The sequence below is a fragment of the Mastomys coucha genome, unplaced genomic scaffold (genome assembly GCF_008632895.1).
Source record: "Mastomys coucha isolate ucsf_1 unplaced genomic scaffold, UCSF_Mcou_1 pScaffold18, whole genome shotgun sequence".
Taxonomy (NCBI): domain Eukaryota; kingdom Metazoa; phylum Chordata; class Mammalia; order Rodentia; family Muridae; genus Mastomys; species Mastomys coucha.
The window spans coordinates 75,790,715-75,806,047 of NW_022196900.1; the positions used below are offsets into that span (position 1 = coordinate 75,790,715).

At 52.3% G+C, this 15,333-nt stretch overlaps 1 protein-coding gene across 15 annotated transcripts in view; it reads right to left on the minus strand.

The window, feature by feature from the left end:
* The window catches only part of Ptprf (protein tyrosine phosphatase receptor type F), an 82,606-nt gene that overhangs the window by 52,017 nt on the left and 15,256 nt on the right, over window positions 1-15,333 (minus strand). For all 15 annotated transcript variants that reach the window (XM_031378429.1, XM_031378425.1, XM_031378428.1 and 12 more), the window contains exons 4-5: window positions 8,515-8,660; window positions 8,200-8,341 (exon numbers count right to left, since the gene is read on the minus strand). In XM_031378429.1, coding sequence (XP_031234289.1) covers window positions 8,200-8,341; window positions 8,515-8,660 — 288 coding nt within the window. The remainder of the gene's footprint in view (window positions 1-8,199; window positions 8,342-8,514; window positions 8,661-15,333) is intronic.

Here is a 15,333-nt window from a genome sequence, read left to right on the forward strand (position 1 = left end):
ACCCACTGGCTTTGGGGGACTTTGGAGAGGCACCAACCCAGTAGCCTAGTCCTGGATAGCCTCTAAACATAAGTACCACACGCAATCGAAAGTCTGCCCCACTGACACATATCTATGCACCTAGAGTGAGGATCCAAGTGGTTCACGAATGGCTCCTACACCCAGCTGGCCCCTCAGATACTGCGGTTGGGAGACCTGACCCCTTGCCGGTTGTCTCAGAGCTCAGAGAAGACAGGGCATGTGGGAGGGCGTGTCTAAGGGGTGGGGCAGGGAGGATACACACGACAGGGACAGGGAGCATGGTTGATGTCCCTCAGCAGTAGAGCTAATTACTGTGACTCCACCTCTCATCTGCTATCTTGGTGACTTCCTGGAGGAAGGAGGATCAAGAATGATCACGCAAAGCAGAAAGCTTTTCTGCACATTGCCTGAATAAAGACTATAACCAGGATGGAGGAACACTAAATAACAAGGTGGGTCTGGGGTATGTATTTGAGTTCTGATAGCCGAGGCTAGGGCAGAGGTGGGTGGGAAGTTTAGACCGACAGGCTGCAATGACTGGGGGAGGGAAGCTGCTGAAGGCCCCTAGAGAACACACACAGGTCTCTTTGTCCAGAGAAGCCTGGGATGCCTGGGGCGGAGTCTGGGCCAGAGGCAAGGGGCTGCATCAGGAAGGCTAACAGATGGAGATGCCTTAGAGGGGAGGGTGGTGGCAGTAGGGGCGAGCACCGGCACCGTCTGTCAGTAAGACCTCTTCACCCGTGCTTACCCAGCTTCATGGCATCTCTGAATACAGGCACATATGCACATGCACATATCCTGGCTCCCTGGGGTGGCACTGTCTGTGAGGCTGACCCCTCCTCTATGCATGAGTGTATCACCCTGTCCCTGAACACACAGACACCTTAGAAACATGCACAGCCAGGGACCTAGAGAACTACGAGGAGAAAGAGACAGGTGCAAAAATAGAAACCTACATGTGCCTGTGGAGGGGCATCTGCAGTGACAAGCACCTGTGGAAACAGACTCCTGCAGGCAGATCCAGAGGCGGCATGCAGAGGTGTGGGAACACGGGTGTGAGGACATGCAAAGTCAGACACACATACGAAGAGGCACACGCACCTGGAGACACAGTAAGACCAAACCCACAAAGGAACCTCTGTGGGTGGCCAGGCTCCACCCTGCCCTTTGGCACTCCAAGGAAACCCGGGGCCACCTCAGTCCAGTCCCCAGAGCAGCTCCATCCTCAGCAAAGACAGGGTCAAGACAGAGCCCTCCCAAACCTATAAGCTCTTAGGCTCAGCACCTAGACGGCACCCCACCCCCAGGCTCCCAGGCAGTAAGGGGGGGGGGCCTAAGGGGCCTCAGGGCCCATCTCCCTTCGCAGCTTTCAGTCTCGACTTTCAGCTGTTTTTCCAAGAGAAAACTCCCACCTCTTCCAGCACTCAGATTTCATCAAACTTGGCATCTTAAAAGCCTGTTTTGTTTTTGAGTCTGAGCTGTTTGGGGCCTGTCGGCAGCCACGGCCTCCCCCTCTCAGTAATCCCCCCTCCCTTGGGTTTCCCTCGTACTCCACAGCAGCCTACTCAACCTGGCAGGTGAGGCCTCCCCACCACAAGGACTCAGTGGACGCAAGAGCCCTTGCCTGGTCCCCACACTCAGGCTCTGGCTCATGCTGGGCTCTCTCCCTTCTGAGGTTCTTCTACCCCAGGCCTGCTCCAGGAATTTTCTTTTTAGCCATTTACCTCTCTGTGTTCAGCCCTTGCTCCCAGTCACTTCAGACCACTGACAGCCTCCCACTTGCTCTTCAGCCCCCTGCAGCCCTGCTGCCACCCCCGCAGCTTCCGCCTGCTCGCCAAGGTCAGTGCCAACTGCAGAGCTAAATCCAAAGAAGACTGCCCAATACTCATCTTGCTTGGCTTCTCCTCCTTCATACTCTTCCATTGTCTCCCCTGCTCTGGCTTCCCCTTTAGCTCCCAGGAACCTCCTCCCAACAGTGAAAGCCAGTTCCTGGGGATCCTTTTGGCTTGGCGACTTGGCTTTCATAATTCCATCTCAGCTGCCCTTCAAGAATGCCAGGCAAACCCATATGAGGCCTTCTCACGTCTTTCCTTGGATACCTGCACACACCTGACTTGACAGATTTCAAATTAGACTTTATCAACTCACCTCCTCAGACTTGGGCCTCTTCCTGTATTTCAATCTTAGAAAATTGGTTCCACTGTCTACCAGTCTTGAACCAGGAACCCAAAGCCAACGGCCTGGGGTCTCCCAGGCAGCTGGGCCGTATGCTACCTGCATGCTCTTGATCTTTCTCCCGTCCTCCTCTATTTACAACAAGGTTCGGGGTGATACTGGCTTTTGCTAGCTAGATTGACAACACCTACCTCTTCCGCCCTACTTTGCATCAACAAGGACTTCTCTGAAGCATGAATCTGCCCTTAGTAACCCCTCCTCTCCCCTGGCAATCAGGGTGAGGAGAATACCTTGGATGGAAATATGTGGATGGAGAATATACATCCAGGGACATCAAAAGACCTCCAACTTTGAGAGCTATTACTAGCACTGCCGGTTCAGCCCATGATCATAAGCCGGGCGAAGGGCAAGAAGCACAGAGCACAGACAGACACCTATGAGCACAGGTGGGCACAGGGGTGGAGAGCTAGGTGGGCACAGGCAGAGTCTTCTGTGTCCACAGCTAACAGAAGAGGACTCCATTCAAAAAGGAGTTCACTGAGCTCTTTGAAGACTATCAGAACTGGAAAATATGACAGCATTCCAGGAACCAAGAAACCGTGTGTCTGACCTTCCAGCTGCCTCTACTGCCCCATTCCAGAAGTGCCTTCCTACCCAAGAATATCTCAGGTTTGAACCCCCAAAACCTGGCTATAGCATTCCATATCTTCATGATCCTGAGATCTATTGTGGTCACAGGAAATGGAAGTTATGTCCCAAAGGCTGCTGGACCAGAGGTGTGTCAGTGTCATTGCTGCCAGGGGTTGCCCAGAATTCTAGGTTTGGGACTTCCTATAGTAGCTCTTCACCCTAATCTTTCCACCATGAGTGAAAAGAATAGAAAGGCTTATGGTAGGATAAAAGGTGGGGCAGGGAAAAATGATCCCTAGGAAAACACACTCATCCTGCCCTGCTCAGGCAGGGTACCTCGGGACAGGGTCCTAGGTGGCTCATCATCAGCCTTTTCCCCTGGAGCTATTTCTAAAGATTGTGTGTGTGTGTGTGTGTGTGTGTGTGTGTGTGTGTGTGTCTCAAGAGCTTATCTATCACCCTAAAGCCTCAGAGCCGATGAGGGTGAGAGCAAGTGCACAACCAACAATCCAATGTTACACTGAAATACCCCCAACCCCAGCCATTGCCTCACAGCCTGCTCTCCAGGTGGGCAATATGAGACACTCTACCTGGATCCAGCCGAGTGGCATAGGGGGCACAGTCTGGCTCACTTAGCAGACACAGAGGCCAAGATGGAAGCAGGTAGAAGGATAAGTGTGTAGGTGGGAGTGTAGAAGAAAGGAGAGGTCCTAAATCCTAAGGCCAGGTTTAGTCAGGACTCCTAGTGTGCCCTCCTCCTGGCTTGGTCACGGAGGAGCTGCTGAAGTGTGACTGCAGTGGATGCCAACAGTACTTTAGCCCCACCATGTTGTCCAGCTGTTCTGACTGACTCTGTGGGGTCCCAGAGACAACAAATCTGAATACAGCACCTGACTTCCCACCAGCACCAGACTGACCCTACACATCCAGCTCAGACTGCTGACTCCCTTGCTGTTCGCAAAGCTCAGGTATAATAGCACCTGCTGTAAACCTGTATCACACACACACACACACACACACACACACACACACACACACACACACACGCCACCTGCCGTATGAATCCCACAGTCCAGATATTGCCTGCTGTGCACATGTGCATGTGTACACATCCTACTACTGCACAGAGCCCATAAAGTACGTACCACCTGCTTATGGATCATGCCCCTCCCCAACTGCCTGAGGCACACACATGCACCCTGCTACACAACTCCTTCTGTGTGAAGAGGCACACTCCTAGTATACACATGCTCACACCACCATAAGCACATCATCTTCTATGTCAACGAAATGACAAACATCCAGCCCTTGAGCCTGGCCCCCAGAAACCGTCTATTCCTACTCTGCCGCCTCTTTTCCCCATTTTCCTTGGGGCATTCTGTGTCCCTTTCAGAACTTACCCAGTCACTAGGGCTCCACCACACCTTTGGCTGCCTCCCTGAGGTTTTCCCCAACCATGGTTCTGCCTGGCTTGGCCTCTGCAATCCCTGGGGACTCTAATGACCTCCAAACTGAGCTCAACACCCTCACTATCCCCCTCCACCTCTGAAGGGAAAGCCCAGAATCAAGGCCTCACTCCCTTCCCCCACCCCCCTCCCTTGTGAGGGAAAATGTCAGATTCCCTGTCTCAGTGGCGGCAGCGGGCGGGTTGGAGGGGGAATGATTCAGCCACCGCCTCAAGAGTGCGGAGCGAGAAGAGCTTTTCCTGCCATTACCCGGCGAGGGAGAGGCTGGCGCGCTAATGGCTTCAATTACCACTCAGACAGGAACGCTGGGCGGCAGGGCCCTGGTACTCATCGCAGCCCAGGACAGGACAGGCCCACCCCCAGCCAGCTTGTGCTGGACACCCCACCTTGTACCCTGACAGGGATGTTGGCACACTGGCTGGCTGTCCCAGCTCAGTGGGCAAGGTCTCATACAAGCTGCACCAGAAGCACAGTCTTGCTCCGGTAGCAGCAGAGTACGGAGACTCATGAGGGACCTGGCATGGCAGTATCCCCAGAGGCTGCAGTGAGAGTGGACTGAGCTGGGCCTGGGGTGGTAGGAGGAAGGGCAGAGGGCCCTGAAGGAAGTATAATACTGGGGTTTCCTTCTGAAGACACACTGCTCCTGCACCTGGGTCAGGCTCCCCAGGCATTCTTCAGGCATTCCCCAAAGCACCTATCTCCTGATGCACAGACTTACACACCCGTGTTTGGAGGGCACATGTGTGTGAGACATGAGCAAGGCAATCAGGCACTGTCTTCCAGCCCCTAAGCCAAGTTTATCTCTTACTACTAAGGTGGTCTCACAAAAAATGGCCCTGGCTCTCCCCTCATGTCAACCCCAGAGTTCCAAAAAAGCCATCTTTTCACCTACTGCAGGCAGGCACCCCAGCTTTCCTGGCCCCCGCCCAGACCCCAGGAAGAATGGGGAGGAAATGAGGCAGGGCTGCTTTAGGCTATATCCCTGAGGTCCCAACCCCTGTGACATTCCTTTCTGCCATGCCTTAAGCTGGTCAAGGTTACAAAGACAACAGGACAGGTCAGCACTTTGCTTCGCTGGTGCAATGTCTCAGGAGGAGGGGCCCACAAGGCCCGCAATTCCAACCACTCTGTTGTAGTAGAGACCTGTCTGTTCCACATGTCATCAGACATCTTCCAGTCCCCAGAGGCCTCAATATATAGCCTAAAGCCCAGGACTGGGAAATAAAAGTATGTGTATCAGAGTGAGTTCCAGGAAGCCAGGGATACACAGTGAGTTCTAGGACAGCCAGGGATACACAGTGAGCTCCAGGAAGCCAGGGATACACAGAAAAATCCTGTCTCGAAAAACCAAAAAAAAAAAAAAAAAAAAAGTTATGTGTATCTAGTACCGGGGTCTGTCCCCAACATCATAAGAAAGAATAACCTCGAATCCATGAAAGGAAACTCTTGACCAGGAAGGCCGTTTCTAATGGCAACTCTCTGCAAGTGTGAGTTCTCTTCCCTAAACCTTGAGAGACCCTTTAAAGGGTAAAGTTGGCAGGCCAGTGGGATGTCTTGGAGGAATCAGCTCTCCATTCTCACAAGGAGACTACTCCCCCGCCTGAGAGCCTCAACGGATGCCCACCATGCTAGGGATCAGAGCTCCAGTCTTTTAGACTCCACTCAAATACAAGGCAGGGTACATGACTCTCATGCCAACAGGTGAAATCCTTTCTCCTGGGTCACAGATTGGAGGTCAGAAATGACCAGAAGGAACCTCTGAGCCAGTAACTTCAGCTCAGTGCTGGTTGTCTGGTCCCTTGTCCCCAAATGGAATGGCTAGTGGGGCCAGCACAACCCAATGACACCAAGCAGCAGCAGGAGCAGCAGCAGCAGCAGCAGCAGCAGCAGGAGCAGGAGCAGCAGCAGCAGGAGCAGCAGCAGCAGCAGCAGCAGCAGCAGCAGCTGCTCAGGTATCTAAGCTTCAGAATGGACTCTGAGATCCTGGGATGCAGTTAAAGCTCCACACTAGCTTGGACAGTGGGTACGATATCATAGATCCCAGATGGAACAAATGAAGCCCAGAGTCCCTGTCTACAGGGGAGAGCCTAACACAGCTCTATTAGAACCCACTGATTCACATAAGACACACAGATGCAAGAATTACTGAATGGATGCATGTGTGAACACATAAAGCCAAAGCGTAAAAATGGCCAATGTGAAAAGATGTTCAACTGCTCTTGTAATCAAAGAAATGCAAATTAAATTGAGATGCCATTTTTTGCCTATTAACTTGGCAAAGCTTTTTTTTTTTTTTAATGGTGATTTCTACTGCTGGTGAAGATGTGCAGAGAAGAGGCCCTCTTATGCCCTCCCTGGTAAGAATATAAACGGATACAATCTTCTAGCAATATTGAAGGCTTTAAAATGCATGTGCCCTTTGACTTAGCAATTCTACTCCATGAACCCAGAATCAGAAAATGATCAGCACAGCGACTGTATCTTCACGGACATGTGTGGCACCTTACTTATAAAGGCTGAAAGCTGAGAACATAGGCACCCAACAAAAAGGGAACAGCTAAATAAATTAGGGTGCTTCCATGTGACAGCTTACCACAGCCATTAAAAATAATGGCGCAGAAGAATATTTAATGGCAAGGAAAATCTTCACAATATATATTTTTTTAAGCAGGAGCTGGGGAGATGGCTCTGTAACGGACCTGCTGAGCAAGCATGAAGACCTGAGACGAGTTTCCTAGCACACATGGAGGAAGCCGGGTATGGAAGTGAGTGCCTGGATCCCAGTGCTGGGGAGGCAGGCAGAGATAGGTGGATTCTTAGAGCTCACTGGCCACTAGGCTAGCCAAATAGGTGAGCTCCAGGTTCAGCGAGTGAGCTGTCTGAAAAGCCCCGGGTTTGCCCTCTAGCTGGAAAACAAAAAAACAAACAAAAAAAACCCCCAAAATCACGGAACAGTGTGTGATCACTATTCTGTTTATATATATTAATACAAATATGCATACATATATACAAAACATACACACAGAAAATGGGCCACCAAGAAATAACCAATAGCGCTAGGGGTAGGATAATAAGAGATTATTATTTCTCCCTATGCACTATCCTATGCTTCTCAGTTCTTTAACAGTGAACAGATATCGGTATTGCATTTAAAAATGAAAGCAACAATCAATACAGTATTTTGAAAACGCACATTCAGATTCATGTATCCATTGTGGTCAAGGTTTAATCATGTCACTTCCCACCCTATTTGTGGCTTTCTACGTCTTCAAGAAAGGGCTCGTTCCTCAGCCCGATCCTCCAGCCTCACTGAACTGCTCTTCCCCTGCTCTCTGTTCTCCGATCTCCAGCCGCCACTTGAAAAGCCTCAAATTGACCACTCAGAGTTCTGGAAGCTCTGCTCCCCTTTATACCCTGGGCCTTGGCAAAGGCCTAGAAGCAAAGTGTCCATGTTCCTTACAGAATTTACTGGACACTGACTGAGGGTAGCATGTATCAAGTGACATTCTGGGCTTAACAGCAGTTCAAGCAAAGTATGTGAATGAAGAAATGAATGAACGAGTCACCAAATAAGAAGAGACACTAAAATTCACATGGAGAGCCCAGCTCCAGCTCCTTGATCAGGGTACTAGGAGAACCCTGCCAGCGACGGCCAGGCTTCATTGCCATTCTCATATAACCCCAGGGCCACAGAGCTGCAGCACCACACCTCCAGCCTGACCCAGACCCAAGGAAGCAATGACCCTTCAGGAGACCACACAGCTGGCAAGCTCACTGCTAGCTTCAGCACGGACCAGTGACCTTGGCCTGTTGAGCACAGACTCTCACCCACCCCAGGACAGGCAGTCCTGGTGGGCTACACCCACAATCTACCTGGTTCCCATGCCATTTCCCTCTTGGTACATACCTTCAAGCACTGACAGTTTGGCACTTGTGTTGATCTCACCGAGACTGTTCGTGGCCGTGCACTCATAGATGGCTTCGTCTCGCTGAACTCGTAATGGCTGGATCCGTAGCACTGACCCTGCTCCATCATCAAACTCAATTACCTGTCACAGGACAGATGTGGACACAGCCTGTTAGGGGTGTGGGGATCTACTATAGTTTTCCTCACACCCCCAAAAGGCCCTTGAGGGAGACTAAGAGAAACAAGAGAAAGACCACACAGAGAGTAGGCCAACTCTAAAGCTTGCCCAGCCCTCCTGGCCAGTCCATGACAAACCTCAAAGCGCTGAGAGCTGACTTTCTTCCCCTTCTTCATCCACGTGATTCGAGGCTTGGGTTCCCCTGTGGCTTGGCACACGAAGGAGGCCACCCCTCCCGACAGTCCAATCTGGTCCTCGGGGACCTTAACAAAGACAGGTTTGCCTGGAAGAGACAGAGACCAGGACAAATCAAGTGGCACGACCACACCAGGCATGGCCAATGCTACAGGTAGCAGGCCTTGGGGACGAAGGGGCAAGAAAGACTTAGAGAAAACAATGATAATACCTAACTTTTACAGAGTGCTTAATAAGTGCCAAGCCCTGCTCATAGAGTGGAACCCTTGTAACTCTTTGAAGCCAGGGAGGTGGGTGCTATAATTACTGTTTACAGAGAAGAAATCAAGGTGTGGGGAGGTCAAGAGATTTGCTGGATGGGACACAGCTGGTCAAGAGCAGAGTCTGGAGTTGGGCTCTGCCTCTGTCTGTCTCTGGCTCCTGGTCGTTCCAAGCTCCAGGAATTACAAAAAATTAAAAAGGTAATGGAGCACAGCTTTCCCCAGACTCTCCTAGAGACTTTCTATCTTCCCTAAGCCTTAGGCAGACCCTAGGACCCCTCCTCTCCCACCCCTACATTCCAACAGCCCAAAGGCCTGGACATTCCAGCTCCTGAGAGACTCTGGATGGCTTCCCAGAGGGATGCTTTCCTCCAACTCCCCGCCCCCACTGGCTTGGCAACAGCCTTCCCACAGGGCGGCAGCTCCTAAGTTCTGACTCCAGAGGAGGAGGACAAGGGTTCAGCCAAGGCCCTGCCATACCCTGGTTTACATGCCAGGGCTGACCTACAGCCTCTTATCCCTCCATGTCCCACCACCTGGGGTCATAGCCCCAAGAAACCTGGCTCATTGAGACATAGCAATGCCTCGTTAATCCTGACAGTGGATCCATTTCCTAATAATCAAGCCAATGCACGGTCCCAGGAAAGTCAGTGCCTTGGGAACTGGCCCTTCAGATGACCTGCTTATTGCCCATGAGCTCAGGCTCAGTTTGGGCCCTGGCAGAAAAGTACCCACTGGGCACCAGGTACTTTATGTCACTTCTTGCACAATCAGTGTCTCCACTTTCTAGGCTGAAGGACCAAGTCACATGCCCAGAGTCACACAGCCAGTACCGACACATTTGGGACCCAAATTTAGGCCCATCAGAGTCCAAAACACCTGATACAAAAAGTTCACAGGAGACAGGGAACCTTGTCAAAGAGAACAGCCAGTGGTGGCAAAAGTCAGACAAAAGAAGCAAAGGAGTGGCTGAGGTGAGGGAGGGGCACAGGTGACTGTCACAGCACACTGTGACTAGGAAAGAGATACCAACTGGAGGAAGGTTTGGAAACTCTTGGAGTTTTATCTGTACTGATGTCTATATGCCTGCTTGTAGGTATATGCACCATATGCATGCAATGCCCACAGTGGCCAGAAGGGGGCATTAGATCTTCTAGAACTGGAGGTGGCTGTGAATTGCCTGATGTAGGTGCTAGGAAGCAAACCCAGGTCTTGACAAGATCACTTGCTGCGAGCACTCTCGATGACTGAGCCAGCTCTCCAGCACCAATTCTGGTTTTTTGGTTTGGTTTGTTCTTTAAGGCCATGTGTCAGTGGCAGGCCTTCACCCAGGGCAGGCAGTCACTTGTTAGCGTCACCAGTCCTTCAGGTCAGTAGGTCCATAATCACTCTCCTTTTAGAGACAGGGAAACACATGCCAGCGGTGAAAGGAACAAGGACCAATGAGTCAGTGTTCTGGGGTGGAGCTGGGGTTCACACTACATTCTAAATCCTAAGCTCACTTTAAATAACCTGTGTCCTCCCCAGGAAGGAAACTTTGGTCCCACCACAATCTCTTCCTAGGGACTAGGCTGAGCAACTCAGAGGCAGGGGAGGGAAACTCCTTTCTGCCTCTGGAGAGAGGCATGGATCTTTCCTCCTCTGTAGAATTTACAGAGCCTGCCACTGTTGCCTATACCTGCCTGAGAGGAAGCCCCCTCCAGCGTCTACTGAGGGCATCTCTTAACCCCTCCCCCATCCCAAGAGCTTCCAGCTCCCCACCTGCACTGCCACCACCTCATATGGCATGTTTCCTCCATGGGACAACTGGCTGGCTGAACAGGCTGATGGCCCTGCCTCTGTCACCCCCACCCCACCTCCTCTATTCTGAAGCCAGAGAACAAGACTCCTCCTGATCAAATCTCTCCAAAGGCCTCCCACTGCTCTTGACAAAGGCCTATCACTGCAGACAAAGCTCTGCCAGGTCTGACCCAACCACTCTCCCCAGAGTCCTGGCTTTAGAGCCCAGAATAAGCAATGTTCCCTGCTGCCTCAGGGCCTTTGCGTAAGCTGCACCTTCTGCTAAGAGCGGCTTAGACTACCCCTTACCCACTAGGCTCCTAAGTCAGCTTTGAACACCATCATCTCAGAAAACTATCCCTATCCCTACACTCCTCTCCTGCCCCCCACACACTAGCTTAGTCTAAGGTTTTAAGCTTGCTCTGCCTCCCACAGTATGCCCACAGTTTCGGCGTGCGCAGGAGGCTACAGCCTTCCCACCTTTTAGGTGTTTAATAGTTGCTTCCCAAACAGACCATAACCCTGGGCAGAGCAGATTCCACGTCTGTCTTGTCTTCTGCCCTGTCCCACTGTCTGACCCAGTTCCTGACACCCAGGGGTGCAGAACAGGAAGAAGGCAGAGGAAGGAATGTGAAAGGAGTGCAGAAGGCTGGGGCCTCACATACTCCTTCCCTCTAGGCAAGAGAGAAACCCAAGGAATAAGTGCCCCTCCAGCTCCTGCCTCAACGTGTCTACAGTGAAACCAGAGACTGGAACCTGAAGAACCAGAAAGACTAGGAGTGTGCTGGGGTGGGGTGGGGTGGGGCCTCCTGAGCCAAACAAAGAGCAGAGGCTGGGCAGGGGAGTCAGGTAGACGGTGAGCAGCCAGGAGGAACAAGCCTGGAAGCTGTGTGGGGGCTGGACTGTGCCCAAGGCCTGGGGCCATCAGGGAGGTAGAACTGCTCCTCTCCCTGCTCCTCTCCCTTGGAGGCTGGAGAAGAGCCAGGGTGTTGCCCAGGATCAGGCTGGCAGTGCTACTCCAGTCCCAAGCTCCCTAGGACTGGGGCCCCTTCTATGCCTAGGCCTTGCCTTGCTTCCTACTAAGGGGACCTTCTCAGAGGCCCAGGCCACCTGGCTCTTCCTCATTCCAGAGCCCTAGCTAGCCTTGGATCTTCCTGTTGTTCCTCAGGAGACTTTCAGAGATCACAGTCAAATCTTGTTTCTACACTGTCTCCCAAATTTGCTCCTGCTAGCCTCTCTAGATTCCCCCTTTTCCATTTCAACAAGTATCTTGTTGTGTATGCATTTGCCAGAGGTCAAGCACTATACGAGAACTTAGCTTGGGCCCTGTTGTGCTTACTCACCATCCAGGCCTGCCTCTGTGTGTACCCGGCATCCCTTAGTAGCCCCTCTTCAAGCCAGGCCCACACTCCACTGCCTGCCAGCTGGGGTGCTAGGCAGGCAGGTAAAGCCAGGCTACAGTGGCCATTCTGCCCTGGGCCTTATCAGCTGGTGATGTCTGTGTGTGTGTGTGTGTGTGTGTGTGTGTGTGTGTGTGTGTGTGTGTGTGAGCGTGCGCGTGCCCGGTGGTGAGTGCCTTTACTTCCTGAGCAATCTTGTTGGTCTATGAACAAAACTTCTGAACCAGAAAACAGGGTGTCATCTGAACAAGCAAGGAGCAGCTTTGTGTCACAGTTACCTGCTGTGTCACCCAGCCCTGTGGGCAGCTACTCACAGTAGGATACCCTGGGCCATTCTTTACATGTCAACAGCTGACCCTGTACATGAGAGGAAGTTACCAAAGAGAGGGGTTGGCTTGGGCTAGAGGGAAGCACACCCCCTGGAGACGTGCAGACATGCAACTCCAGAGACAGCTAAACTGGGCCACCTCCAAGGCGCCTCCACAGGGAGACTGACTGCTATGTTGTGCCTCCCCTGAGAAGCACATGTACACAAGCACATAAACAGCATTGCACACGGAGGAAGCACACCCAGCACTTTAGGACCACAAGGGCAGGAGAGCTGCTGGAGAGGTGATTTCCCAGGCCCTGAGTGGCTATGAGCTGGGGACTCAGTTAATGAGCTCCTGTGACTGCTTCTGGCAACCTTCCCCAGCCCTGTCCACTCAAGGGCAATCCTAGCTCCAGGAGGCACTCCAATAGGGGGAGAACTTAATAGGTGCCAGGTGCCTTGCCCATGTGACCTCGGTTAACCTTTACAGGTAGGAGTGATTACCCCTGTTGTGCAATAGGAAAACAGGCTCAGAGAAAGCACTTGTGCCGGAAGCTCCAGAGGGCAGGGTCTAGACGGGCCACCCATAAGCATGAGGGGGAGGGCCCTGCCACGTTCCAAGGTAGGGGCTTTGAAGGAGGAGAAATGGCAAAAGAGACACAAATACTCTCCAGCCTCCTGCATCTCTGCTTCCTACCACCGACTCCTTCAGCTCAACTTTAAAGCCTGTTAATAACCAGGTCATAACCAGGACCCAACGTGCACCTGGTCTTGGGGGAGCCTGTCGCTGGCCTGTGCTGTCTTCAGCCCTCACTCTGGCTTTCTCATAAGCTCAAAAGGCCAGGGGTATGACTCTTTCTGCCAGTCTCATTGCTTCATTGGATGACATTCTATGTTAGCAAATGCCCACCCATCTTCAGGGGCCCTCTTTTCCAGGAAGCCTCTCAAGATATTCAGGCTGCTGCCTGTGCCAGCGCTGCCCCAACCTGCCCCCACTGCTCTGTTAGCTCACAGACTTGTGCCCAGCTCGGTGGATTCTGTCTTGTGATGGGTCTGGGCAGATTCTTTCTCTCCTAGCACCTACCACATGAGGTCAGCACAAACCTCTGCCTAAGACCACCTCTATGCCCACATCCATATTTATCTTCCCTCCCAGGAAGGCACAAAACCCTGGGTTGGGGAGATGAGCTGAGGGAGGTTCCAGAAGTGTGCGTGCATGCAAGCAAGCAAACATCCCTTTGTAGCCAGGCTTCCACTGGAGCTGACTAGGCATCAACGCTAGGCCTCCAGGCTAACTCTTGCCAGCTGCTTCTCTCCCCTGCTTCTCTCCACTCCCCTCTGAGGCCAGGGCCCCCATTCATTTGTCTCGTTAAGAGGCCTATAGAAACACATTTGTCCGCTCTGCGCTTCACTGCTCTGGTCGTCAATTCTCTGGGGGCACCCGCCCTGCCTTCTGCAGCAGCCCTGTCCGTGTCTGGCTGCTTGCCCCTAGTGAGAAGTCTTGCAAGTTCAGTCCAAGCTTGGCCATGATGGGGGTGGGAGTGGGGGGTTGTATTCAAAAACTGAGAGTAATTTAAAGATAGGCTAGGAGGCAGACCCTGACTCCTGAGGTTGGCTTACCACAGCTCCTAGCTGATGGCTCTTGGCCTGGGACAGTGCCCAAGTCACAGCACCTTAGCAGAGGCAGGGTCCCAGCCTCTCCATCTGGTTAAGTCCCTGCTTGGTCTCTGTAACCAAATTACTAAGGAGCTAGCAGGAAGATTCCTGGAAATCTGCTCTAAAAGCAGCTTCACTTCACTCCTCCCGATTCCTATGGCAGTCAGGACTGTCCTGCCCCCTTTATTTATTCACCAACTCCCTCCAGACCCTAAGCTGGAAATGTCTAAACTCCCAGGACTCCCAACCTGCCAGGGCAGACAGACCAAGAGCAAAATACCACAAGAGCATGCTATGAGGACTGCAGAGGACCAGAGCATGACCACACTGCTACAGGAAGTAGTGACAGTTGAGTCAGATCTGGTCATGTAAAGGGAGGGAAACGCACCCCTCACACCTTGTTTGTTTTTGGAGACAAGTCACGTAGCCCAGGCTTGTCTTCAACTTACTATGTAGCCAAGATCCTCTAGAACTCTTAATCCTCCTGCTTCCACCTCTCAAATGCTAGGAATACAGGCCCGTGTCATCACACCTGACATCGAAGGCGGAAACAGAAAGCATGAAGAAGGCCTGGACACGGGGAGCTCTGCGCAGCTGAGAAGAGAGCACGGCGGGTTCCGGGGGAGAAGAGGGACAGTGAAGGAAGGGTAGGGGAGCAAAGAGTCAGACACTAAAGCTCACCCTGCAGGCAGCTGAGGAGTGAAGAGATGCAACCTGATTTCCACTGAGGAATAGAGAATGGGTTCAGAGGGAAGGGATTGGAGGCAAGGAAACCATCAGAAGGTTTCCTGATGCACACTCAAACTCAAACAGAAGCCAAGGGAGGCTTGGCAGAAGGGGGCAGGGAGAGCGGAGTGGATGCATTCCAAAGACACTCAGAAGCTAGAGGCCACAGAACCTGGAGACGGATCACATGTGGGATGAAAGGGGGAGAGAAGCTGGGAGAAGGCCCAGCTTTCTGACTTGGTGACCAGGTGGACAAGTAATGCCAGTCACAGAGAAACCCAGAGGGCGGGCAGGATGGTGGGACTGAGGGTTGCAGGCTGGGGCGTGCTGGGTCAGAGGGAAGATGGAGAAGGCAGTTATTCTCCTAGGCTTTACTGTTTCTCAAAACTCAGTGGCATGCCTCCCCTGCTGTTTGGGCCCTCAGACTATCTGAGAAGCATGACAACAGTCCTTCACCATCCGAGGGCCACTGACTACATCAATGTCAGTCACACCTAGGGTGCAAAGCCCCAGGATCACCTCCCTCTCCTGTCCCTGTAGCTCCAAGCTCTCTCCCATCACCCTCACACTCCCCCTTTCTAAAGTTTTCCACCTGACTTCTCTTCTAGACCCCTAGCCCTGCACCCCACT